At 46.2% G+C, this 26845-nt stretch overlaps 1 protein-coding gene across 1 annotated transcript; it reads left to right on the forward strand.

The window, feature by feature from the left end:
* The first annotated feature begins 1366 nt into the window (after window positions 1–1366).
* Window positions 1367–25613, forward strand: LOC126426508 (CARD- and ANK-domain containing inflammasome adapter protein-like). The gene is made up of 3 exons (XM_050088414.1): window positions 1367–1932; window positions 11820–11894; window positions 25034–25613. The coding sequence occupies exons 1-3, from the start codon at window positions 1367–1369 to the stop codon at window positions 25611–25613; spliced, it is 1221 nt and encodes a 406-aa protein (XP_049944371.1).
* Window positions 25614–26845: the final 1232 nt, after the last annotated feature.

Raw genomic sequence — 26845 nt, forward strand, 5'->3', positions numbered from 1 at the left:
TGCAGGAATGTGGTGTACTTCCTACCATTATGATTATCTTCGATCAAATAGGGGCCTATAATTCTGCCATCCAGAAGCCCACACCATACATTCAATGAGCATGGTTTTTGGTGTACAACTTGCCACAGCCAACGTGGATTTTCAGTTGCCCAGTAATGCATATTATGCAAATTAACATTTCCGTAGTTCATGAATGTAGCCTCGTCAGTAAATAAAATGAAATTAATAAATGTATCATCCCTCTTAATCTGAAGTTGAGCCCATCGCCAGAATTCAGTGCAACGCATACGACCTGTACCAGATAAATCTTGGCGGAGACTGATATGGTAAGGATAATATTTATGGAACTGCAGAACACGAGCAACACTACTCTGTCTCATGGCAGATACTCTCGCGATTTGACACGAGGTAACACAAGGATCTCGAACCACAGTGGCAAGAGTGCCTATTTCCGTTTCCTCGTTAGTAACTTTCCTCTGTCGGATGTGTTTCCGACGCATTAAAGATGCAGTTCTCAATTTATCATACACATATTTAAATGTATAACGTGTAGAGTGAATACCTTCAGGATATCTTTCAGCTTATAAGTCTCTAGCTGTCACTGAATTTCGATGGCATTGTCCGTAAATGAGAAGCATATCGACTTGTTCTTCAGAGGAATACATCATTCACATTCGCTTGATTCGGCGATACTAGTCTTACCGTTTCTATTAGTATTGTATTGCGAAACAGTCGAAATGTTTACATGTCAGTGGCACGTTAGATGGATACACCATAGTCGGCGAATATTTACTATTTTCACAATATCCGAGAGAGAATTGTCAGAGCACGTGCTTCAGTAAGTGCTAATGTGATAAGGAATACCACTCAATTAAGAAGATCTGTATTGATACCACTGGTCATCACTTCGAACACTTTCTGTAAATGCCACCTTTTTCAGCTTTGTTGACATTCAAAGACCTTACTGTTACAAATCATTGATCTCGATATCTGGTATCAGAAAATAAGTACCAAACTATAGCATCCTGCTTCAAAAAACATTGTTGACCATCAAATCACTGACACGATCCCATCTAGCAGAAAAAGACCCCTGTCATCCCATGCAGCTTTTGACCCTCAAACTTTTCAGCTCCTGTCATACTGTCGCAATTATTGTAGGTGGCAATCGTTAGTGAGTGACCCTGCAGATTTACAGTTACTCATCATTTTGCCAGAGACGTGATATATTGTTGCAGTTGATGTGTAAGAGAGAGTATTTACCAACTTCTGCTTTGTACAGATATGCGTGTGGCTCATGTAGATGTAGAGAGGGTGGTGTGTAACGGAAAGGGCTGGCCAGTGATACTGTGTTTCAGAATCATCCACAATGGAAGCAGTTAAGGACATTAAGGAGACAGTGGCCGTGGACCTGGGTGCCCTGCTGGACGCGGGCGATGGTGCCATAGTCACTTTGGTGGCGGGCGGCACGCGGCTGGTGGCTCACAGGGCCGTCCTCACAGCGAGGAGCCCCGTCTTCGCCGCCATGTTTGGCCACGACACGCTGGAGGCCAGCAGCGGCCAGGTGGCCATCCCTGACGTGGAGGGCCCCATTCTGCGCCAGCTGCGGGCCTACCTCTATACCCGGCAGGCCCCCCAGCTGCCAGCCATGGCCGCCCAAATGCTGGCCGCCGCTGACAAATACGGATTGCCGGACCTGAAAGCTGACTGTGAGCGGCACGTGGCAGCGCAGCTAGATGTGGAGACGGCAGCGGCCACCGCAGTGCTGGCGGTGAGGCACTCATGCCCCGATCTGGCTGCGACCGCAGTCGCCTTCATAAGGGCCCACGACTACCTGGTGATGGCGACGCAGGGCTGGGCAGACGCAGTGGTGAATCAGCCCAAAGACGTGCTCGAAGTGAGTCGTCTGCTTGCACAGCCACCACACAGTACCAGGTAAGCACTAGACATGCCAGCTGCCAGTGTCTCTTAATAATGTGTGTGTGTGTGTGTGTGTGTATGTGTGTGTGTGATGCCAAGCATATAATGTCTACAGTGTTCCCTTACATGTGTTTCTGCTCCAAAATAATCAATATCAATGGCCTTGCTGATAGCTGTCAATAGTATCAACATAACAGCTTTATTCAGTATCTAAATTTAATGACACTATGTAATCAAAAGTATCTGGACATCCCAAAAAACATACGTTTTTCATATTATGTGCTTCGTGCTGCCACCCACTGCCAGCTACTACATATCAACGACCTCAGATACTGTGAGAGAGCAGAATGGGGCGCTCCGCAGAACTGTGTGTGAAATCTTATGAGACTTAGCTGACAAGGTCATCAGTCCCTAAGCTTACACACTACTTAACCTAAATTATCCCAAGGACAAACACACACACACACACACCCATGCCCGAGGGACGACTCTAACCTTCGCCAGGACCAGCCGCACAGTCCTTGACTGCAGCGCCCTAGGCCGCTCGGCTGATCCCACCCGGCTCCGCAGAACTCAAAACTTCGAATGCAATCAGGCGATGGTGTGTCACTTGTGTCATACGTCTGTACGTGACATTTCCACACTCCGAAACATCCCTCGGTCCACTGTTTCCACTGTGATATTGAAGTGGAAACGTGACAGGACACGTAGAGCACAAAAGCGTACAGGCCGACCACGTCTGTTGACTGACAGAGAACGCCGACAGTTGAAGAGGGTCATAATGCCTAATAGGCAGACAACTATCCAGACCATCACACAGGAATTCCAAACTGCATCAGGATCCACTGCAAGTACTGTGACATTTAGGTGGGAGGTGAGAAAACTTGGATTTCATGGTTGAGCGGCTGCTCATAAGCCACACATCACGCCTCTAAATGCCGAACGGCGCATCCCTTGGTGTAAGGAGCATAAACATTCGACGATTGAACCGTGGAAAAACGTTGTGTGGAGTGAAGAATCACGGTACACAGTGTGGCGATCCGATTGCAGGGTGTGTGTAGGGCGACTGCCTGGTCAACGTCATCTTCCAGCATGTGTAGTGCCAAAAGTAAAATTCCGACGTGGTGGTGTTGTGGTGTGGTCGTGTTTTTCATGGAGGGGACTTGCACAGCTAGTTGTTTTGCGTGGCACAATCACAGCATACCCTACATTGATGTTTTAAGAGCCTTCGTGCTTCCCATTGTTGAAGAGCAATTGTGGGATGGCGGTTGCATCTTTCAATATGATCGAGCACCTGTTCATAATGCAAGGCCTCTAGTGGACTGGTTACACGACAATAACATCCCTGTAATGGGCTGGCCTGCACAGAGTCCTGACCTGAATCCTATAGAACCCCTTTGGGATGTTTTGGAACTCCGACTTCATGCCAGGCCTCACTGACCGACATCGACACCCCTCCTCAGTGCATCACTCCATGAACAATGGGGTGCCATTCCCCAAGAAACCTTCCAGCACCTGATTGAACTTATGCCTGCTAGTGTGGAAGCTGTGATCAAGGCTAAGGTTAGGCCAACACCATACTGAATTCCAGCATTACCGACGGAGGGCGCCACGAATTTGTAAGTCATTTTCAGCCAGGTGTCTGGATACTTTTGATCACATAGTGTATATTGTAAACGGTCCTATCACACTTCCCTGTGGTACTCCGGGTATTACCTTTACATCGGTCGGATTTGTTCCCTTAAGAGCGACGTGTCGTCACTGTCAGGGCAGCCCTGAGGAAGGCCACTTGCAATTGTGGCCGAAACCTCGAACAATATTGTATATTGACAATTCAGTCAACAGCGCCGAAAAATTTTATTGGAAGACTCAGTGGCGTATAATGTTTGCAGCCTGGGCAAGAGAGTGTGCATTCCTTACTCTGTGTGCTGTGCAGGCCACTTTAGGCTTCTTGATGTGCAGTACTCTTCATTGCTGTTTGCTATCTCTACTACTGCTGGCAGTGTGGTAGTTACAAACAGCGACATGCTGTCTTTTCAAGATATCCTACTGCAAACACATTACCTTTAAATCTATCTGTGTTATTCACAAGTAAAGTTTGGAAATGTTATTCACAACTGAAGTACCGATATAGTGCCACAACTGATATAGTACCAAACACACACACACACACACACACACACACACACACACACACACACACACACACACACGCACATGGTGTTATCCATGGTACAACAGTAATTTACTAAAACATGTTAATACCGGCAGTAACTGTCTGTGCATATGCTCCATCACAAAACGTATCGCTAGAGATTCTTGCAGTGCGAGCCACTAGTGGCCCAGCGCGACATCAGGAAAGAACACACAAAATTTTGAAATGGAGGGAAGAGCTGACAGATCTCATATCGCTGGCAACTCATTTGTTTACTTCTCAGAAACGGTTTTTGGACGCCCTAATAGTGAATTTTAAAATGTGCCAGAAGAGAGAATAAGTAATTAAAAAACTGTCTGCGACGTGCTTAGCATCGTAAAGATTGTAACTGTCTCGGTGTGTATCGAAAGCCACAAATGTACCGCATCATGCCTCAGTAAATAACGTTCCGAAATCCACTGTAGTTGTAGCCCTTGGGTGGACTGACCGAGACATGTCACTGACAGTTCCGGTCTCTCTTTATCTCCTCCATTTCTGAAAAACATCGGTTTGGTTCACTCCATGACGCTTGGACACTTCCTTGTTGAGAGCCCTTCCTGCCGAAAAGTAAGAATGTGTACGCAATTGAACCACGGTATTGACCGTCTAGGCATGGTTGCCGTGTACCTCCTTCCCGATGGAATGACTGGAACTGATCGGCTGCCGCACCCCCTCCGTCTAAATAGGCGATGCTCATGTATGGTTGTTTACATCTTTGGGGGAGGGAGGGGGTGGGGGGGGGGGTTCAGTGACATCTCTGAACAGTCCAAGGGACTGTGTCTGTGATACAATATCCATAGTCAACGCCTAACTTCCAAAGTTCTGGGAACCAGGTTGACGCATCTGTTCATGGATGTCATTCAGTATTTGAAGAGACTAATTGATCTGGAGAAAATACACTCCTGGAAATTGAAATAAGAACACCGTGAATTCATTGTCCCAGGAAGGGGAAACTTTATTGACACATTCCTGGGGTCAGATACATCACATGATCACACTGACAGAACTACAGGCACATAGACACGGGCAACAGAGCATGCACAATGTCGGCACTAGTACAGTGTATATCCACCTTTCGCAGCAATGCAGGCTGCTATTCTCCCATGGAGACGATCGTAGGGATGCTGGATGTAGTCCTGTGGAACGGCTTGCCATGCCATTTCCACCTGGCGCCTCAGTTGGACCAGCGTTCGTGCTGGACGTGCAGACCGCGTGAGACGACGCTTCATCCAGTCCCAAACATGCTCAATGGGGGACAGATCCGGAGATCTTGCTGGCCAGGAAAGTGGACTTACACCTTCTAGAGCACGTTGGGTGGCACGGGATACATGCGGACGTGCATTGTCCTGTTGGAACAGCAAGTTCCCTTGCCGGTCTAGGAATGGTAGAACGATGGGTTCGATGACGGTTTGGATGTACCGTGCACTATTCAGTGTCCCCTCGACGATCACCAGTGGTGTACGGCCAGTGTAGGAGATCGCTCCCCACACCATGATGCCGGGTGTTGGCCCTGTGTGCCTCGGTCGTATGCAGTCCTGATTGTGGCGCTCACCTGCACGGCGCCAAACACGCATACGACCATCATTGGCACCCAGGCAGAAGCGACTCTCATCGCTGAAGACGACACGTCTCCATTCGTCCCTCCATTCACGCCTGTCGCGACACCACTGGAGGCGGGCTGCACGATGTTGGGGCGTGAGCGGAAGACGGCCTAACGGTGTGCGGGACCGTAGCCCAGCTTCATGGAGACGGTTGCGAATGGTCCTCGCCGATACCCCAGGAGCAACAGTGTCCCTAATTTGCTGGGAAGTGGCGGTGCGGTCCCCTACGGCACTGTGTAGGATCCTACGGTCTTGGCGTGCATCCGTGCGTCGCTGCGGTCCGGTCCCAGGTCGACGGGCACGTGCACCTTCCGCCGACCACTGGCGACAACATCGATGTACTGTGGAGACCTCACGCCCCACGTGTTGAGCAATTCGGCGGTACGTCCACCCGGCCTCTCGCATGCCCACTATACGCCCTCGCTCAAAGCCCGTCAACTGCACATACGGTTCACGTCCACGCTGTCGCGGCATGCTACCAGTGTTAAAGACTGCGATGGAGCTCTGTATGCCACGGCAAACTGGCTGACACTGACGGCGGCGGTGCACAAATGCTGCGCAGCTAGCGCCATTCGACGGCCAACACCGCGGTTCCTGGTGTGTCCGCTGTGCCGTGCGTGTGATCATTGCTTGTACAGCCCTCTCGCAGTGTCCGGAGCAAGTATGGTGGGTCTGACACACCGGTGTCATTGTGTTCTTTTTTCCATTTCCAGGAGTGTAGGTTTATATTTACATAACAATATTTTTTCTTCTTTTCAACATAACCCCCTTGAACATTTATGAACTTGTTCCAACAGACAACAAGCTTTTTTATTGTGGCTGCAAAGAACTCTTTATCTTGATGTTTGAATCAATTTCTCACAAACTTTTCCACGTCCTTGTTGTACCAGAACCTCATCCCACGTAATGCCTCCTTCAGTGCACTAAACAAATGTAAATCACTAGGTGCTAAATTAGGACTGTAAGGGGTATGAGGCAGTACTTTCAAGCCCATTTAGTTGAGCAATACGAGGACGTGAAATTTTTTGCTGGAGAATCACACCTCTCCTCGAAGATCCTCGATGTCCCTTAACCTTGTTTAAAAGCAATCCCAGTAGTAGGCCTGTTGGATGTTCATTGTAAGGTACTCTTCGAGATAATCACAAAAAAACTAGACCTTGACCACCCTAAAACACCAGTCAACATGACTTTTCCTGCAGATGCTTGGGTTTTGAATTATTTCTTGACAGGTGAGTTGGTGTACTTCCACTCTGTGCTTTGGTCTTCTTGATTCTGGCTCATAACAGTGAACCCAAGTTTCATCACAAGTTAAAATTTTGTTGAGGAAGTGCTCACTTTCTCTTTCATAACGTTCCTTCCGCTCTGTTCACACTCTCAACCTCGTTTCCTTGTGTAGACGCGTCAACCACCCTTGGGATCCATCTTGCACATACTTTGCAGTACTTCAGCTTATTAGAGATAATGTTATGAACTGTACCAGTACTAACATGAGCCTTATCAACTATCATTTCCACAGTCACGCGGCGGTCGGCACGAATAATGTCATCAATTCGACTTTGAAGTGAGGGAGTTGAAACGGCAACTGGTCGGCCAGAACGGTGTTCGTCGGTCACTGAATCACGACCGTTTTTGGACTGCAATACCCACTTGTAAAAATTTGCACGATTCATATGACCTTCAGCGTAAACTTTAGACATTCTACAGTATATTTTCAGGGATTTCTTGCCTTCAGTAAGTAATAAACAAATAACAGAACGTTCAGCTGATGTGGATTTTCAAGCGGACTCTCCACCTTGAAATGTATTTTTGTGATTATGAACAAAACAATGTTGATACATCAGCTGATCAGGGCTCATCCCAGTGATGTGAACTTAAAGCCATAGAAGTACCAAACTTTCCCTACTAACAATTCTTTCCCCAGACTAATTTGTGTCTTTAATAATTGAATCACCCTCGTAGCCATGCGGTCTTGGCGCCTTGTAACGGTCCATGCAACTCCCCGTCGTAGGTGCGAGTCCTCCCTCGGGCATGGCTGTGTGTGTTGTTGTAATGTAAAAATATAAAAACAGTGATATATAAAAAATATACGACAGTCTGCCAATGTAATCGTATTCTTAATCACTCAATAGTAGCGGTTGAAAACACTTTTCTGAAAATGACCTAACCTTTAAGTTAGTCCAACACTGATCAGTAATTAATAAACTAGCTCAGTTCTTAGGGAAGCTACGTAAACGTCAACAATTGCTTGTCTTTCACTTCTTTACCATGCACCACAGATATTATTCCGGACTCGTGAGAAGTTGTAAGCCTATTGCAGCAGAGAATATTTCACAAGTGTTCGATGTAAACTACTGTAGTACGTAACTTAATATTGTGATTTCGTCTCGATTCCCCAATACAAGATAACAAGAGTAGCATCTACAAATGAAATCCTATAATGGAACTGGTATCCTGTGACCAGAGCTTTTCTGCCCGGGATGTTATCTCCTTATATAAAGAACACCTGTAAGTAAAATTGCTAAATTATTATCAGCGGCCGCCGGGCTCGTAGGATCTGAAAGAAAGTTAATTATCCTTACCGACGGCACGTCTCGTAGATGAGCTAAAAGAAAAATGTTAAAGAGTTTCTAAGATGGCGCCTAACAACGAAAATTCTTTGTTAAGGCCCGTATCTACATAGGACAATCCAGGTGTCTGATTACAAGTTGATTGACTGCATACACAAATTCTTTTAAAAAATAACCATTATATTTTTTCTGGTTTTAAGTACAACTTACATATTAGCTGGTACAGCAAGATGAGCTTTACACAAGCTCTCTTAGGTCCGAATCCAAGCGGATAAGACAAGCGACTGACAAAGGAAGGATAGTTCATGCATAGAAGCGCAAGAGTCCATGGAATAACACGTCCATTGTAGTTCTATCTCTTCTTCCTTGGCGTATCTTGTCGGTTTTTTATAAAATTTATCGTGATGTTTAGTTTACATTTTTTTTAAACCCTAGAACACCCAGGAGAAACAGTACATTGTCCATAGTGTAAGTTAGTTTAAGATTAAGTCGTGTGTAGGCTAAGGGACCGATGACCTCTGCAGTGTGATCCCATAAGACCTTACCAAAGATTTTCAAATTTGACCCTCGTGTCTAGCCAGTTTAGATGTGCAGTTTCATTTTCAGGCAGCTCAATGTTTATGATGTCTTACCTCCTGAAGTAAGTACCGTACACTGACATAAATTGGCAGATACACTCAGTGATACTTGTAGCTACTGCCTACAAGATGTGTAGTGAATAGAGTCAACAGAAAAGAACTAATAAATTAAAACTTCATGTATTACATGGCAGCTTCTTACGCGTCATAGTATTTGACGCCATGCCTCCTGAACGATATCTCGTAAAATGATACAGTTTTGCTATTACAACCTGTGGTTTATGTGGCTGCCGTCTGTGAAATGTGTTGTGAACAAAGTTCACAGTAAAGAAGTAATAAAATAGAACGCCCTGCATGATGTGGCCGTTTTTCACAAATATCAGTGTTTATGGTGTCACAAGTCCTGAACTGTGTGTCGTACAATGCTATAATTTTGCTGATCAATTCAGTTGAATATGTGATCGCTGTCAACTAAATGTGTAGCGAATTAAGTCGGTAGTCCTGAAATAATAAATTAAAAAGCCAGTTTTGTTGCATGAGAAGCGAAAACGTTGCGAATGATAAACTTCCTTCCTTTTATAATTTTTTTAGGGATCAACAGCGAGAGAAAGTTTATTAAGTGTTTGATATTAATTAAAAAGTTTGATACAGGTCACTAATTGCTCTTGGTCTGATATATTGTTTGAATACAGTATGGACACTCTCGCGTCGTGGGACACACTGTATTTCACCCTTACACCAACCTCTCTGATAGGTACATATGTATACAAGGTCGTCTATGTGTTAATTATCTCCATACCAAGTTTCTTCCAAATCCGTCCAGCTGTTTCAGCGTGAAGCAGCAACAAACAGACTAAATTATACATACTCAAAAACTATCGCAAGTATAATATGTATAAGATAATCACGCACCAACGCGAGCACTCTTCAGTGGTTACCACTTAGCATCCACAAATTGGCCAATTTATTCTCTCTGGAAAATGATGAAGCTGACTTGCACAGCTTTCTGCGTAGAGTCAGCCTTTACGGAAATGCCCACTGCGTTATGTAAACTCATTGTCATTATTTTCATCCATGCGGACTACTTCACTCTTCAGGAAATTTCGTGATCACAGTCTGATACATAACAATTAGAATGCGTACAACAATTAAACGTAATTTGTAATTTCACTGGAGTCACAACATCAAAAGTCGGGTATAAATGTACTTGCATATTGTCTCTGCTAGCTTTACTGGTTTCTCTCACACCATCAGTCGGGTAATACTCAACATTCGCCTGTTCAGTGAAAGGCCCATTGCCAGTGTGAAGCAAATTTATTTACTGGGTAAAGTTTCAATTTCTGTGAGATATATAGAAAAGTCCATGGAAAACGAAAAACTATTTACGTGTTTGGGGTAAACCGTTTTATTTTTCGACATAGTCTCCTTTTAGGCTTATACACTTCGTCCAACGCTGTTCTAATTTGTTGATCCCTTCCGAATAATAGGAATTGTCCAAGTCTGTAAGATAGCTATTAGTTGCTGCAGTCACCTCCTCGTTTGAATAAAATCTTTGTCCAGCCAGCTATTTCTTCAAATTGGGGAACAAGTAGTAGTGCGAGCCAAGTCTGGAGAATAGGGGGAATGTGAAAGACTTGGAATCCTATTTCCAATAATTTCGTGACCACAACTTCTGAGATGTGTGCTAGTGCATTGTCGTGATGGAAAAAGTTTTTTTTGTGGTCCAATTGCCGGCATTTTTCTTGCAGCTCGGTTGTCAAACAGTCCAATAACGATGAATAATATGCACCTGTAATAGTTTTACCCTTTTTCAGATAGTCTATAAGCATTATCCCGTTCGAATCCTAAAAGACAGTCTCCATAACCTTTCCGGCCGAACGAATGGTTTTCGCCTTTTTTGGTGCAGATGATCCCTTGGTAACCCATTGTTCAGATTGTTGTTTGGTCTCAGGAGTGCAGCAATGTATCCATGTTTCATCCACAGTGACGAAGCGACGCTTAAGTCCTGCAGATTCTTCCTGAACAGCTACAAATCATCCTTGCAACACTTCACACGATTCCGTTTTTTGTCAAGCGTGAGCAATAGCGGAATCCATCTTGCGGATAGCTTTCTCATGTCCAAATGTTTATGTAAAATATTATGTACCCGTTCATTCGAGATGCCCACACCATTAGCAATCTCACTCACCTTAACTGTTCTGTCATCCATCACCATATCATGGATTTTATCATAGATTTCTGGAGTCATAACCTCCACAGGGCGTCCAGAACATTCAGCATCACTTGTGGTCCTATGGCCACTTCGAAAATTTTGAAACCATTTACAAACTGTTCTAATCGAAGGTGCAGAGTCAGCGCAATGTTCATCAAGCTTCTCTTTAGTCTCCTGAGGCGTTTTGCCTTTCATAAAGTAATGTTTAATCACCACTCGAATTTCTTTTTTGTCCATTTTTTGACAATTACTCGACTTAAAGAAGATTCACAAGAATGCCAAACATATAGACAAATATGGCTGAAGCTTCGTGGTCGATGTTTCCAAAGATGCTACTAACTTAACATGACCTCGATACGCGCCGGTGGTGCCATCTCTCGAACTTTTACAAATTCTGTGTGCTTTCTTTCTCTGTATTTCCTTCCCCACTCTCTGCAACAGCTGCTGCCCCTACTTCGCAATGGTGTTTCTACAGCTCAGTCCCTAACTCACGAGCTACAAACACCGTCGCATGATGACGGTATTATGCTATTTAATCTGCTGTTCTATCGTTATCACTCTAGCATAATTGTTGGCTCTTTTGTAGATTGAGTTCTGCTTTATTTTGTATAAATCGTTTTTTGGTATAGTAAACTATCGCTACAGGAGACTTGGGAGAAGCTGTGTGTTTGTGTGTGTGAAATCAATAGCTCACTGATACCTCTCTAACATTGTCAGACTTACTACTGCCATTGGCCGTGTTTGTTTCAGACCTGCCACACCTACACCGACCACGGCTGCCTGCCACACTCCTCCACCAGAAGCCGACGCAGTCTCTTCCATGGGGTGAGTTCTACCACTGCACATTCACAGTAGCACTTACAGAAGCGTTAATCAAGTATTGTGGATCAAAAGCGAATGTCATCTCAATGCACATTTTGATAAAGCAGAGGTTCTAGTTGTCATGAAAAGTTATTCCATTTATAAACATTTATGTTCGAATAAACACTTATACTGCCTCCTCCTCCACCACCTCCTCCTCCTGGTTCACAGTGTGAATTATACTGAAAAGTCAAAGAAACTGGCACACCTGCCTAATATCGTGTAGGGCCCCCGCAAGCACGCAAAAGTGGCGCAACATGACGTGGCATGGACTCGACAAATGTCTGAAATCCTGCTGGAGGGAACCAACACCATCAGTCCTGCAGGGTTGAGACCTTTTCTGAACAGGACGTGGCAAGCCATCCCAGATATGCTCAATAATGTCCATGTCTGGAGAGTTTTGTGGCCAGCGGAAATGTTTAAACTTGGAAGAGTGTTCCTGGAGAAACTCTGTAGCAATTCTGGACGTGTGGGGTGTCGCATTGTCCTGCTGGAATTGCCCAAGTCCGTCGGAATGCACAGTGGACAGGCATGGATGCAGGTGATCAGACAAGATGCTTACGCATGTGTCAGCTGCCAGAGTAATATCTAGTAGTATCAGGTGTCACATATCACTCCAACTGCTCACGCCCCACACCATTACAAAAGAGCCTCCAACAGCTTGATCAGTCCACTGCTGACGTGCAGGGTACATGGATTCATGAGGTTTGTCTCTATACCGATACTCGTCCGATCAGGCAACATGTTTCCAGTCTTAAACAGTGTAATGTCGGTGTTACCAGGCCCAAGCGAGGCACAAAACTTTGTGTCATGCAGTCATCAAGGGTACAGGAGTGGGCCTTCGGGCCGAAAGCCCATATCGCTGATGCTTCGATGAATGGTTCGCTTGCTGACACTGGTTGATGGCCCAGCACTGAAATCTGAAGTAGTTTGCACTTCTGCCACGGTGAACGATTCTCTTCAGCCGTCGTCGGTCTCGTTCTTGCGGGATCTTTTTCTGGCCGTAGCGATGTCGGAGATTTGATGTTTTACCGAATTCCTGATATTCACGGTACACTCGTAAAATGGTCGTACGGGAAAGTCCCCACTTCATCGCTACCTTGGAGATGCTGTGTCCCATCGCTCGTGAGCCGACTACAACAGCATGTTCAACCTCATTTAAATCTTGATAACCTCCCATTGTAGCAGCAGTAAGCGATTTGACAACTATGTCAGACACTTGTCTTATATAGTGCCGCATTCCGCTTGTTTACATACCTCTGTATTTGAATACTCATTTCTACACCAGTTTATTTGGCGCTTCAGCACAAATTCAGTTCATAATGGAAGTTTTTCACTCACTGCAGTTATACGGTAAAGGTGCTATAAAAGAAAATGCTTTTCCAAAGACAGAAAATCTATTGTGTTTCACTGAAGGTTTTCTATCTACCATATCAATCCTTTAGGTAATGGGTGTGAAATAGGTTCCCAAAGGATTGAAAATCGTCAAAATTTTGATTTTATATGAATAAATAAAACCTGTGGTTGTCCTGAAACAGAAAAGATTAGGTAATGGCAAGCAGGAGAAGACAAACGAAATAATTTGTAGCAGCAGAATAAAGAATGGCATATTTTGGGTGTGTGTTCACAGATCATGTGAATTTTTTGCATATTTTTCTTTAAATGACTTTTTCCAGCGCTTCCATATCTGGTGAGCATTGACTAAATTTTTAAGTTGTTCCATACTGGGAATCTAAACTGTATTTCTTGCTTATGACGAGCAGTCTTCTTAACCATTAGGCTGCCTCACCAGATGACAGGAGCAAGTCCAGACTTCCATTATCACGTGTAATTCAACCCTAGCTTTCTAAACACCGGAATCAGAGTGTATGGGATTGGCAACGCTGGAAGGACAGAGTCTGTGAACGATGGTGTCCTACTCTGCTACATGAGCTGTACGTAAGGATCGCTGCTGGTAGTGTTTGGAAATTATTTGTGCGAACATCAACCTCAAAGAAAGCGAGTCAGATCTGTATGTGTTATCAGAAGGCGCAAGGGCTGAGGCGGCTGGTCGCAAAATTCGAGCAGTCCTGTTGCTGGCGTGGTTGAGTGGAGACGTGTGCGCTAGTGACAGCTCGCCGGTTGTAAACAAAGGCCTCCAGCTGAGAGAGTTTTGGAAGAGTCGTTAGTAATTTTAGTCAATATTCACAGTTTCTGCTTGAATCTATCGTGAAGTTCACTTCTTCTTTCGTAAATGAATGATGATAGTGAACTATGACATTTGGGTCTATCTAGAAACGCTACTGCTATCTGATAATGGGTTGATAAGGTCGCGATGTGACTTCATTGCCAATGCAGTTCATGTTGAAGTCAAATAAAATGAAGTATGTATCTGTACCTTAATAATACACAAGCCCAGACCTAGCATCTGAGAACATTCTACCTGCCTCTTGTAATTAATCTGAGCAGAACATACCAAGCTGTTGCATGACATGGCAATCAATAACCATTCAAGAGGAAACATGAGACCAATGCAAGTATTCTAATGATGGTAATGACGCAAGAAATGTTTGAGTGGCAGTAAGAAAGCGTAGTTCCCTGGCATTCGGAGTGATTCAAGGATTTCAAGCGTTGATTACCCAGGATAGTCACATATAGAATGCACGGCCTACAGGTCCAATGTACACCATATGTAGACAGCAGAAGTTCCCCCATCGTGTCTCAAAAGCATGAAGACACAGAACACTTATACTGAAATTATATCAGCAACAGGAGTCTGACTTGTATCTTCGAAATTTGCCGCACGCAAGTAACGTGTATCATTTTGCACAAGACGAGGTGCACGCTAACCAAGGAGAGAAAATATTGAGGAAGTAATCTCTTCCTCAAAATGAGCGTACCGAAGATCAGATTACAAGAAATGGGAGACCTCTCAACGTAAGACGACACAGTACCATGCGACTTCGAAACACTATCAGTAATGTGAAATACAGATTACATGGTGTTCAGAAGAAAAGACTTAAAATTATATGTATCATGGTCCGCCCGGTTGGCCGTGCGGTCTAACGCACGGCTTTCCGCGCGGGAAGGAGCGCCTGGTTCCCAGCACGAATCCGCCCGGCGGACTTGTGTCGAGGTCCGGTGAACCGGCCAGCCTGTGGATCGTTTTTAGGCGGTTTTCCATCTGCCTCGGCGAATGCGGGCTGGTTCCCCTCATTCTGCCTCAGTTACACTATGTCGGCGATTGCGGCCAAAACAAGTTCTTCACGTACACGTACACCACCATTACTCTACCGCGCAAACATAGGGGTTACACTCGTCTGGTGTGAGACGTTCCCTGGGGGGTCCACCGGGGGCCGAACCACACAGTAACCCTGGGCTCAGTGTGGGGCGGCGGAGGGGTGAAGTGGACTGCGGTAGTCGTCGTGGGGTTGTGGACCACTGCGGATGGGGCGGGGACGGATCCTCTCCGTCGTTTCTACGCCCCTAGTTAACATACAATACAATACATACAATATATAACACTCTAAAATCGGAATTAGTATAATGTCGATGGAGTAGCGGAAACAAGACATAGCAACTGAAGAGCTTTGCAGTACAAAAAGACCAATATAAAGAGTGTAGAAGACTTGCTGAAAGCAACCAAAATTTGTTTCTAAAACCAGAAAAGACGATAACGGAACAATCGTATGAGGAAACACAGAAAAACAAAACGAAATAGGATAAAAGTCTAACAAGGGACCTAAAAACTTTGTGGTCAAGAGATTATGAAAATCAGGTTGGGAAACGGCATCTGTGTTCAGAAACTGTTTATGGGTACAGTTTTAATAGAAACAATGATGTACAGGGCGAAGAAGATAGACTTAACTCTTTGGTAGATAATAGACAGTTGAGCAGACAAATAAAAGAAGCTACATAAAACTAAAAACAATTGCTCTAAATATAAACTACGGCAGTCATAGGTTAAAATACAAACTCTGAAAGGCAGTACTGCGTCACCTGTGCATAGACATCAAAATTTGTATCGACGCCACACTACGAAAAAGATACTATGCTAGGAGCATACTGCAGCTGAATATACACGTCGTTCACGAGCGAAAAGCAAGAGAAGTATTGCGCAAATGATGACAACATGCGTAACACAGCAAGCACATTGTGGCAGAAGGGGCAATACATGCCTCCACTGAACACATCAACACTGAACACATCAACACTGAAAATAACACACAAATTTTTGATGATTACACAGACAAAAAACACAATAATCAATATAACACAACTAAAGTTCACAAGCAAGGCCAGGGACTGTGGGGACGAATTACAGCGCAGATGAAACATCAAGTTCACACACTACGTGGGAGAGTAAAAGGGCAAAGCACATGCAATAGAACAATTAATAGGCGAGGACGGAAAGCTATGGGAGCCAAAGGAAGAAATTACACTACACATTTATAGACGTTCTGCCAACCTGTGTGGGAGTCCAGAGGCAAATAGAAGACCAGGGGGCTATCGTTAAAGGGGAAATTACTGCAGAAGGTGACAACAACTAAGCAGTCCCTTTGACCAAAGAAGAAATATGTGAAATGATGAAATCATCTCCAAAACTAAAGCAGTGACCAGTGACGGAATTTCTGAACAGTTCTTGGCAATGTGTGACAGAGAGTTTTCTTGTAAATATCAACAAATAATTCATGTAAATATGAAGAAATAAATAAAGTATTTTAATATGACTGCTGGTGATGGCTTATCAATCATATCGAAAAGCACCTGATGAACGTGCTTTTCAACTGTCAGACAGCTTAAGACGTAGAGGAACCAAGGCAATAAGATCACATTGGCCTAAATGAGCATGGAACCGAATTTCTGTGAACTATTCCACACCTGGCGCATGTTGCACGTAGGTTGTTTCTCAGCTGTTCCACACTAACGATCTCTCTAGGATTTCACAACACCCGTAACTCAATTATCGAGATATGAATATTAAAGAAAAAGGACAGGCTGCGGTATTAAATATCACAGCACATGTGGCCGGATCTGACTCAGTGGACAACGCTATTTGTAAGTTCGTTTCATCTGGGAGGCTACTGGGAAGACTTAATAACGCTTTCAAGATACTGCTCACACCACCTTGTCTCCTGAGCCAATTGTTCACCTACTCTCACTTAACTAAAAGGTTGAGGGTCAGGTAAATTGAGTACAACCAGAAGCACCAATGGTCGCGGAGACTCGACTACACACTTTTTACTTCACAATGGAATATCTTAAAAAAGTTAATCACTGATAAGGCAAAAAAAATTACATGAGATGAGCTTCATGAAATAAGTCATAAGACATCCATTTTAAACCTAAATCATGTCTTCCACAAGCAGTGCAGTTTTCAGATCGGCCGTACGCAGCTAACAAACACCACAGCTTTTCGAGTTGTTTTGAACACTCTGGTGAGCTAAGGTGCAGTGGGGAGCGTCCGCCACCCAGTACTGGCGTCAACCCACTGCCGAGGGTATGAAATCCTCAAGTAGCATCCAGCAAGTCGTCTAAAAGCTCAGCAGTGATATAGTTTGAGGAAAAGGGTGAAAAGAGAGAGTAAAAAATATGACAGATAACAGGAAATGAAACAGGTCAGTTATAAGGGAATCAAAATTATTTAATCTCACTTTTATAAGCCTAATTACATCATAGGAATGCTGTCAGATGCAGGACATGGTGATTAATTCCGCTACTATATTAGTTTGTCAAGGGCGACTTTCGCGATCCACAGGGACTGCTTGATCCATGTTTCCGTTGCGGAAATACTGCAAGAACTCCATGTTCCATATGGAGGTGTGAAGTGACATCAGCAGCTTCCTGAGTCCGCAGCTCGTGGTCGCGCGGTAGCGTTCTCGCTTCCCACGCCCGGGTTCCCGGGTTCGATTCATGGCGGGGTCAGGGATTTTCTCTGCCTTGTGATGACTGGGTGTTGTGTGATGTCCTTAGGTTAGTTAGGTTTAAGTAGTTCTAAGTTCTAGGGGACTGATGACCATAGATGTTAAGTCCCATAGTGCTCAGAGCCATTTTTTGAAGCAGCTTCCTGAAACTACATCGTACGAGCCGCAGTACGTCCCTCTCTGGCACATTCAAAACTTTCCTGGGTGTAAGAAGAATAAAGTAAATGGACGCTATTATGTCGTAAGTGCGAGCACTGAATAGTTTCCAAGAGAGTGAAAGTCAAAGTTTCGACGCTATCGCATCAACTTGCACACATCGCTTCATACCAAGCAGCTTGGTAGCATAGGAACTAACACCACACGTTCGAATGTTTGCGCTCCATGTTAAACTGCATTGGGCTGATGTAATTTTTCTCTTTCGTTCTCAATGACGTATGTGACATCAATTAGCCCAGTATTTTTCTGACATAAAGAAATACAGCCCATTCGCTTCCCTATATTTTGACGCGGCAAGAATACCGAGAATATTTTATACATCACCATACACAGTTTTCATTCTACTATGGATTTCAGTTGGAGGGACGTTTTCTGCTGTAAGAAGCTCGATTAGAACACGCTGTCTCTCACGTACCGGCAAGGTGTCATCAAACAACGCCGTTGCAATTTGGAGCCCTGTAGCGTCTGAGGGTTGCAGCTTGCATAAGCGAAGCACGAAAGTCGAGTCAGTAATATGGATAACATGTAATACCTTAACCGATATTGAGAACAGAACTAAAAATTCGGAGGCATTATTTTTCAGCACGCCCTCGTAACAGCCGAAACAACGAGACCGAAAAGTGCACGAGTGGTGCTAATAACAGAATATACTCTATGTGATCAAAAGTATCCGTACACCTGGCTGAAAATGACCTAAACGTTCGTGGCGTCATACATGAGTAATGCTGGAATTCAGTATGATGTTGGCCCACCCTTAGCCTTGATGACATCTTCAACTCCCGCAGGCATACGTTCAATCAGGTGCTGGAAGGTTCCTTGGGGAATGGAAGCCCACTCATCACGGAGTGCTGCACTGACAAGTATCGATGTCGGTCGGTGAGGCGTGGCGCGAAGTCGGCGTTCCAAAACATCCCAAAGGTGTTCCATGGGATCCAGGTCAGGACTTTGTGCTGGTCAGCCCATTACACGGATGTTATTGTTGTGTAACCACTCCGCTACAAGCCGTGCATTATGAACAGGTGCTCGATCACGCTGAAAGATGCAGTCGCCATGCCCGAACAAGGGGTGCAAGCCCCCTCCATGAAAAACACGACCACATCATAACACCACAGCCTCAAAATTTTATGGTTGGCATTATACACGCTGGCAGATGACGTTGACCGGGCATTTGCCATACCCACACCCTGCCATCGGATCGCCACATTGTGTACTGTCATTCGTCACTCCACACAATGTTTTTCCACTGTTCAATCGTCCAATGTTTACGCTGCTTACACCAGGCGAGGTGTTGCTTGGCATTTACTGGCGTAATGCCTGGCTTACGAGCAGCCGCTCATTCGTTAAATCCCGCCTGACTGTCGCAATAGTACTTGCAGTGGATCCTGATGCAGTTTGGAGTTCCTGCGTGACGGTCTGGATAGATGTCTACCTATTACACATTACGATCCTCTTCAACTGTCAGCAGTCTCTGTCAGTCAACAGACGAGGTCTGCCTGTACGCTTTTGTGCTGTACGTGATTTTTCAAGTTTCCACTGGATCTAAGAATGTTTAGGAGTGTGGAAACCTCGTGTACAGACGTATGACGCAAGTGACACCCAATCACCTGACCACGTTCGAAGTCTGTGAGTGCAGCGGAGCGCCCCATTCGGCTCTCTCACGATGTCTAATGACTACCGAGGTCGCTGATATGGAGTACCTGGCAGTAGGCGGCAACACGATGCAGCTAATATGCAAAACGTATGTTTTTGGGGGTGTCTGGATACTTTTGATCACACAGTGTAGATAGTAACTAGGCCACCCAGAACATCTGCTGGATTTCAACAAGGGGGGGGGGGGAGGGGGCTCTTACACTCGAACAGATGATGAGGCAACAGGCTTGTAATTAAAGTGCAAATTCCAAAAAACGCACAGTAGTAATGAGAGCACCTGGTAGACTAAATGTCCTTGACAGTCATTCGCCCTATTCAGTTTTCATCTGGTTAACATTACAGCACTAGCAGTAAAGGCGAAAATCTGTACAGGAACTGTACAGCGGCTTGGTTACTCTACGCTTAAGTACCCACTTCCACAACTGAGGGTTTGACTGGCTTTTGTAGGATATCTTGAGAACGCAGAAATGACTTTGGCCATTCTCCGTGTTCTCAGCGTTTTTTAAACTAAGCATCACCGTTGCTAGTACTTCGTGTCAGAATACAGGTCCGTGTGAACCGTTGCAAACAACGCAGACAAAACAAGTCTTCAATAGGGCAACGCCTACTGCAGCAGCGTTGGGGCCAAAGCGGCTTCCATGTTGTTGACCAGTGTATAACCGCCCAGAATTGATATTTTGTGCCGCCTAATTCGATAACATAGAGCAAGGAGCGTTTTACACGGTTGTCAGTACAGAATTGTCCGGTTGGAGGACATGAAATGCACAATTTTCAGAGAAAACAGTGATGTTAGCACCTCCATGTGTACCTAATACTTGTAGGCAAAGAGAGAGAGTACTCGTATTTGGCTTTATCAGATGTAATATTTGACTTTCCAGAATGCTTTAACGAAGTTTCCTTAACTGTCTTTAGTTGCTACGCAATTTGCTGCATTTTAGTCCTGAGCAAAGGAACGAAATACACTCCTGGAAATTGAAATAAGAACACCGTGAATTCATTGTCCCAGGAAGGGGAAACTTTATTGACACATTCCTGGGGTCAGATACATCACATGACCACACTGACAGAACCACAGGCACATAGACACAGGCAACAGAGCACGCACAATGTCGGCACTAGTACAGTGTATATCCACCTTTCGCAGCAATGCAGGCTGCTATTCTCCCATGGAGACGATCGTAGAGATGCTGGATGTAGTCCTGTGGAACGGCTTGCCATGCCATTTCCACCTGGCGCCTCAGTTGGACCAGCGTTCGTGCTGGACGTGTGAGACGACACTTCATCCAGTCCCAAACATGCTCAATGGGGGACAGATCCGGAGATCTTGCTGGCCAGGGTAGTTGACTTACACCTTCTAGAGCATGTTGGGTGGCACGGGATACATGCAGACGTGCATTGTCCTGTTGGAACAGCAAGTTCCCTTGCCGGTCTAGGAATGGTAGAACGATGGGTTCGATGACGGTTTGGATGTACCGTGCACTATTCAGTGTCCCCTCGACGATCACCAGTGGTGTACGGCCAGTTTAGGAGATCGCTCCCCACACCATGATGCCGGGTGTTAGCCCTGTGTGCCTCGGTCGTATGCAGTCCTGATTGTGGCGCTCACCGGCACGGCGCCAAACACGCATACGACCATCATTGGCACCCAGGCAGAAGCGACTCTCATCGCTGAAGACGACACGTCTCCATTCGTCCCTCCATTCACGCCTGTCGCGACACCACTGGAGGCGGGCTGCACGATGTTGGGGCGTGAGCGGAAGACGGCCTAACGGTGTGCGGGACCGTAGCCCAGCTTCATGGAGACGGTTGCGAATGGTCCTCGCCGATACCCCAGGAGCAACAGTGTCCCTAATTTGCTGGGAAGTGGCGGTGCGGTCCCCTACGGCACTGCATAGGATCCTACGGTCTTGGCGTGCATCCGTGCGTCGCTGCGGTCTGGTCCCAGGTCAACGGGCACGTGCACCTTCCGCCGACCACTGGCGACAACATCGATGTACTGTGGAGACCTCACGCCCCACGTGTTTAGCAATTCGGCGGTACATCCACCCGGCCTCCCGCATGCCCACTATACGCCCTCGCTCAAAGTCCGTCAACTGCACATACGGTTCACGTCCACGCTGTCGCGGCATGCTACCAGTGTTAAAGACTGCGATGGAGCTCCGTATGCTGACTGGCTGACACTGACGGCGGCGGTGCACAAATGCTGCGCAGCTAGCGCCATTCGACGGCCAACACCGCGGTTCCTGGTGTGTCCGCTGTGCCGTGCGTGTGATAATCGCTTGTACAGCCCTCTCGCAGTGTCCGGAGCAAGTATGGTGGGTGTGACACACCAGTGTCAATGTGTTCTTTTTTCCATTTCCAGGAGTGTGTTTGGTTTTAACTTCAATCCATGCTCGACATTTTGGCGAAAATTAATGTTTAAAGTCGGTGGTATCCCTATAGCGTCTCGTGAAATCGTACCGAATGCTATTGAACAATTTGTTGACCAGCCCACTAAAAGTGTTAACGGTTGCGACCTGTTAGCAATACTTAATCCTGACTAAGTACAGAGTGTCATGACCCATACACGGATTAGTGACCACAAAGTCATTGTACTGTGGCTGAGTACCATCATATCAACATTCACCAAAAGTTACGCAAAATACATCTGTTTATGAAAGCAGGTAAAAATTCGTTTGTCGCCTTCGTAAATGGCAGTCTCCCCTCCTACCTAAGTGTATATCAGATGTGGCTTGAAATTGTATCAACAGCAATTGTGAGGCCGGCAGGCCGGGTGGACGTACCGCCGAATTGCTCAACACGTGGGGCGTGAGGTCTCCACAGTACATCGATGTTGTCGCCAGTGGTCGACGGAAGGTGCACGTGCCCGTCGACCTGGGACCGGACCGCAGCGACGCACGGATGCACGCCAAGACCGTAGGATCCTACGCAGTGCCGTAGGGGACCCCACCGCCACTTCCCAGCAAATTTGGGACACTGTTGCTCCTGGGGTATCGGCGAGGACCATTCGCAACCGTCTCCATGAAGCTGGGCTACGGTCCCGCACACCGTTAGGCCGTCTTCCGCTCACGCCCCAACATCGTGCAGCCCGCCTCCAGTGGTGTCGCGACAGGCGTGAATGGAGGGACGAATGGAGACGTGTCGTCTTCAGCGATGAGAGTCGCTTCTGCCTGGGTGCCAATGATGGTCGTATGTGTGTTTGGCGCCGTGCCGGTGAGCGCCACAATCAGGACTGCATACGACCGAGGCACACAGGGCCAACACCCGGCATCATGGTGTGGGGAGCGATCTCCTACACTGGCCGTACACCACTGGTGATCGTCGAGGGGACAATGAATAGTGCACGGTACATCCAAACCGTCATCGAACCCATCGTTCTACCATTTCTAGACCGGCAAGGGAACTTGCTGTTCCAACAGGACAATGGACGTCCGCATGTATCCCGTGCCACCCAACGTGCTCTAGAAGGTGTATGTCAACTACCCTGGCCAGCAAGATCTCCGGATCTGTCCCCCATTGAGCATGTTTGGGACTGGATGAAGCGTCGTCTCACGCGGTCTGCATGTCCAGCACGAACGCTGGTCCAACTGAGGCGCCAGGTGGAAATGGCATGGCAAGCCGTTCCACAGGACTACATCCAGCATTTCTACGATCGTCTCCATGGGAGAATAGCAGCCTGCATTGCTGCGAAAGGTGGATATACACTGTACTAGTGCCGACATTGTGCATGCTCTGTTGCCTGTGTCTATGTGCCTGTGGTTCTGTTAGTGTGATCATGTGATGTATCTAACCCCAGGAATGTGTCAATAAAGTTTCCCCTTCCTGGGACAATGAATTCACGGTGTTCTTATTTCAATTTCCAGGAGTGTATAATTCTATGAGTGGGGCACCTATTTGAGATGAGACGCAAGTTTTCTTTGAACTTTTCGGAAAGTGTGACATATGAGTCGCGGGTCAGTTAAAGAAACCGCTTATTAATTTATTCCAGTAGTGAAGAGTAACCTGTACTTATACTGACTCACAGGAATTGGCTCTGTCAGTGTAAATTCAACGTAAAGTACTTCTGTCCACAATAAAGTCTGCACTGAGTAACTATATTTAATCTCTCCTTTCTGAATATAGTTAGACCCTTTGCATGCACTTCACATGCATCACAGCCACAATAATGTAAGTGAAAAATGTGTGTGTGTGTGTGTGTACACTTTTTTCTCAAAAAAATGGTTCAAATGGCTCTGAGCACTATGGGACTTAACTTCTTAGGATATCAGTCCCCTAGAACATAGAACTACTGAAACCTAACTAACCTAAGGACATCACACACATCCATGCCCGAGGCAGGATTCGAACCAGCGACCGTAGCGGTCGCGCGGTTCCAGATTGTACCGCCAGGAGACACTCGGCCACTCCGGCTGGCCACGTTTTTCTCATGCAAGCAAATTTATCCCTGCAAATATGGCCACGTGCACATGAAGACAAGTGTGATTTTGTGTAGGGTGAAGGAGTTGGTGGTGGTGATGGTGGTAGTGGGAAATTCCCATGGGACAAAACTGCTTAAGTCATCGGTCCATAAACTTACACAGTACTTATTGTAAGCAGCTTACGCTAAGCTTATCACACACGTCCATGCCCAAGGGACAATTCGGACCTCCAATGCAGAGAGCTGTATGAACCATAGCAAGGCGCCTAAGACCAACTGGCTACCCTGTGCACTGCAAGCAGTTGAGTTAGTATCATACCTATATCTAAAAGCTGTGGACTAAATGGTTGTTGTTGTTGGTTGTTTTTGGGGAAGGAGACCAGACAGCGAGGTCATCGGTCTCATTGGATTGGGGTATGACGGAGAAGGAAGGCGGCCGTGCCCTTTGAGAGGAACCATCCCGGCATTTGCCTGGAGCGATTTAGGGAAATCACAGAAAACCTAAATCAGGATGGCTGGATGCGGGATTGAACCGTCGGCCTTCTGAATGCGAGTCCAGTGTCTAACCACTGCGCCACCTCGTTCGGTTGAACTGAATGGTTTTCTGGTAAACACTTGGTTTCTGTCTTAGATGGGTCTGAAATTTTTTGCTGTTGTGACGGGGGATTTTCTGCAAAGATATGGTGTTGTGATTAGTTTTGTTTGTCACATTTGCAAGTGTCAGAAAGGCTTGCTGTACATAAAGCCTAGTATTAGCTGCATGAAGCGTCTCTGTAGGCAGAGGGCAATGACTAGATACCAATATCACCGAAAGGTCGAAAGAAATCACCTCTGCATCTCAGTATACTTAGAGATTGCCATAGTTGTGCTTCCAATATACTTCTAATAAAGTGTGAGAATTTCTGTGATTTGTGCAGGAATCTTTCTGCAGAGGAGAAGAGCAGGAGGCTGATCCAGGTGGCTGAGGAAGGAGCAGTGGAGGAGTTGATGGCGCTACTCGCGGTGGGAGCGGATGTGTTGGCGAGGGGTGGAGAGGGGGAGACGTGCCTGCACCGGGCAGCGCGGAGGGGACAGGTGGAGGCGGCGAGGCGTCTCCTCGAGAATGGGGCAGAGGTGGACAGCAGGAACTCCAGGCAGAGCACGCCACTGCACTTGGCTGCAGAGAGCGGCCACGCGGCTGTCGTGCGGCTGCTGTTGTCTTCTGCTGCCGACCCTAACGCCAGGAACCAGTATGAGAAGACGGCGCTGCACTATGCGGCACAGTACGGTCACACAGACGTGGTGCGGCTGCTCCTGACCTCCTCACCCTACCACAATGCCAGGAATCAAAATGGGTGGACACCGCTGCACCTCGCAGCTTACAGTGGCCACACTGCGGCTGCGATTGTGTTGCTGGAGGCTGGGGCTGACAGGGGCGCTAGAAATAACAGTGGGAACACACCGCTGGACATCGCCAGGCAGAACGACCGCCAGCAGCTGTTAGACTTGCTAAGATGAAGCTAGCTGTCCATGAAACATCTGTAGACTAAAACGAAAAGAATGTCTCTAAATGATTTACTCGTATTTCTTTTTAAATAAAAGATAATGAAAGCTTTTTTCAGCAGTTATGGTTCCTATCTGTATCTATCTAGTTTACATAACTACTCAGAAAAATAAAACCAATAGAACATATCTATAAATTAATGAGTGGTCCCTTGAACCCCACAAACCAACAAATCTAGGTATGTGTATACACTACTGGCCATTAAAATTGATACACCAAGAAGAAATCCAGATGATAAACGGGTATTCATTGGGCAAATATATTATACTAGAACTGACATGTGATTACATTTTCACGCAATTCAGGTGCATAAATCCTGAGAAATCAGTACCCAGAACAACCACCTCTCCCCGTAATAACGACCTTGATATGCCTGGACATTGAGTCAAACAGAGCTCGGATGGCGTGTACAGGTAAGCTGCCCATGCAGCTTCAACACGACACCACAGTTCATCAAGACTAGTGACTGGCGTATTGTGACGTGCCAGTTACTCGGCCACCATGGACCAGACGTTTCCAAATGGTGAGAGATCTGGAGAATATGCTGTCCAGGGTAGCAGTCTAACATTTTTTGTATCCAGAAAGGCACGTACAGGACCTGCAACATGCGGTCGTGCATTATCCTGCTGAAATGCACGGTTTCGCAGGGATCGAATGAGGGGTAGAGCCACGTGTCGTAACATATCCACTGTTCAAAGTGCCGACAATCTGAACAAAAAGTAACCGAGACATGTAACCAATGGCACCCGTACCATCACACCGGGTCATACGCCAGTATGGCGATGACGAATACAGGCTTCCAATGTGCGTTCACCGTGATGTCCCCAAACATGGATGCGACCATAGTGATGCTGTACACAGAACCTGGATTCATCCGAAAAAATGGCGTTTTGCCATTCGTGCACCCAGGTTCGTCGCTGAGTACACCATCACTGCCGCTCCTGTCTGTCATGAAGCGCCAAGGGTAACCGCAGCCACGGTCTCCGAGCTGATAGTTCGTGCTGCTGCAAACGTCGTCGAACTGTTCGGACAGATGGTTGTTGTCTTGCAAACCTCCCTTTATCAAAGTCGGAAACGTGATGGTACACGTTTCTCCTCCTTACACGAGGCATCACAACAACGTTTCACCAGGCATCGCCGGTCAACCACTGTTTGTGTATGAGAAATTGGTTGGAAACTTTCCTTA

Source organism: Schistocerca serialis, chromosome 11 (genome assembly GCF_023864345.2).
Source record: "Schistocerca serialis cubense isolate TAMUIC-IGC-003099 chromosome 11, iqSchSeri2.2, whole genome shotgun sequence".
Lineage (NCBI taxonomy): Eukaryota > Metazoa > Arthropoda > Insecta > Orthoptera > Acrididae > Schistocerca > Schistocerca serialis.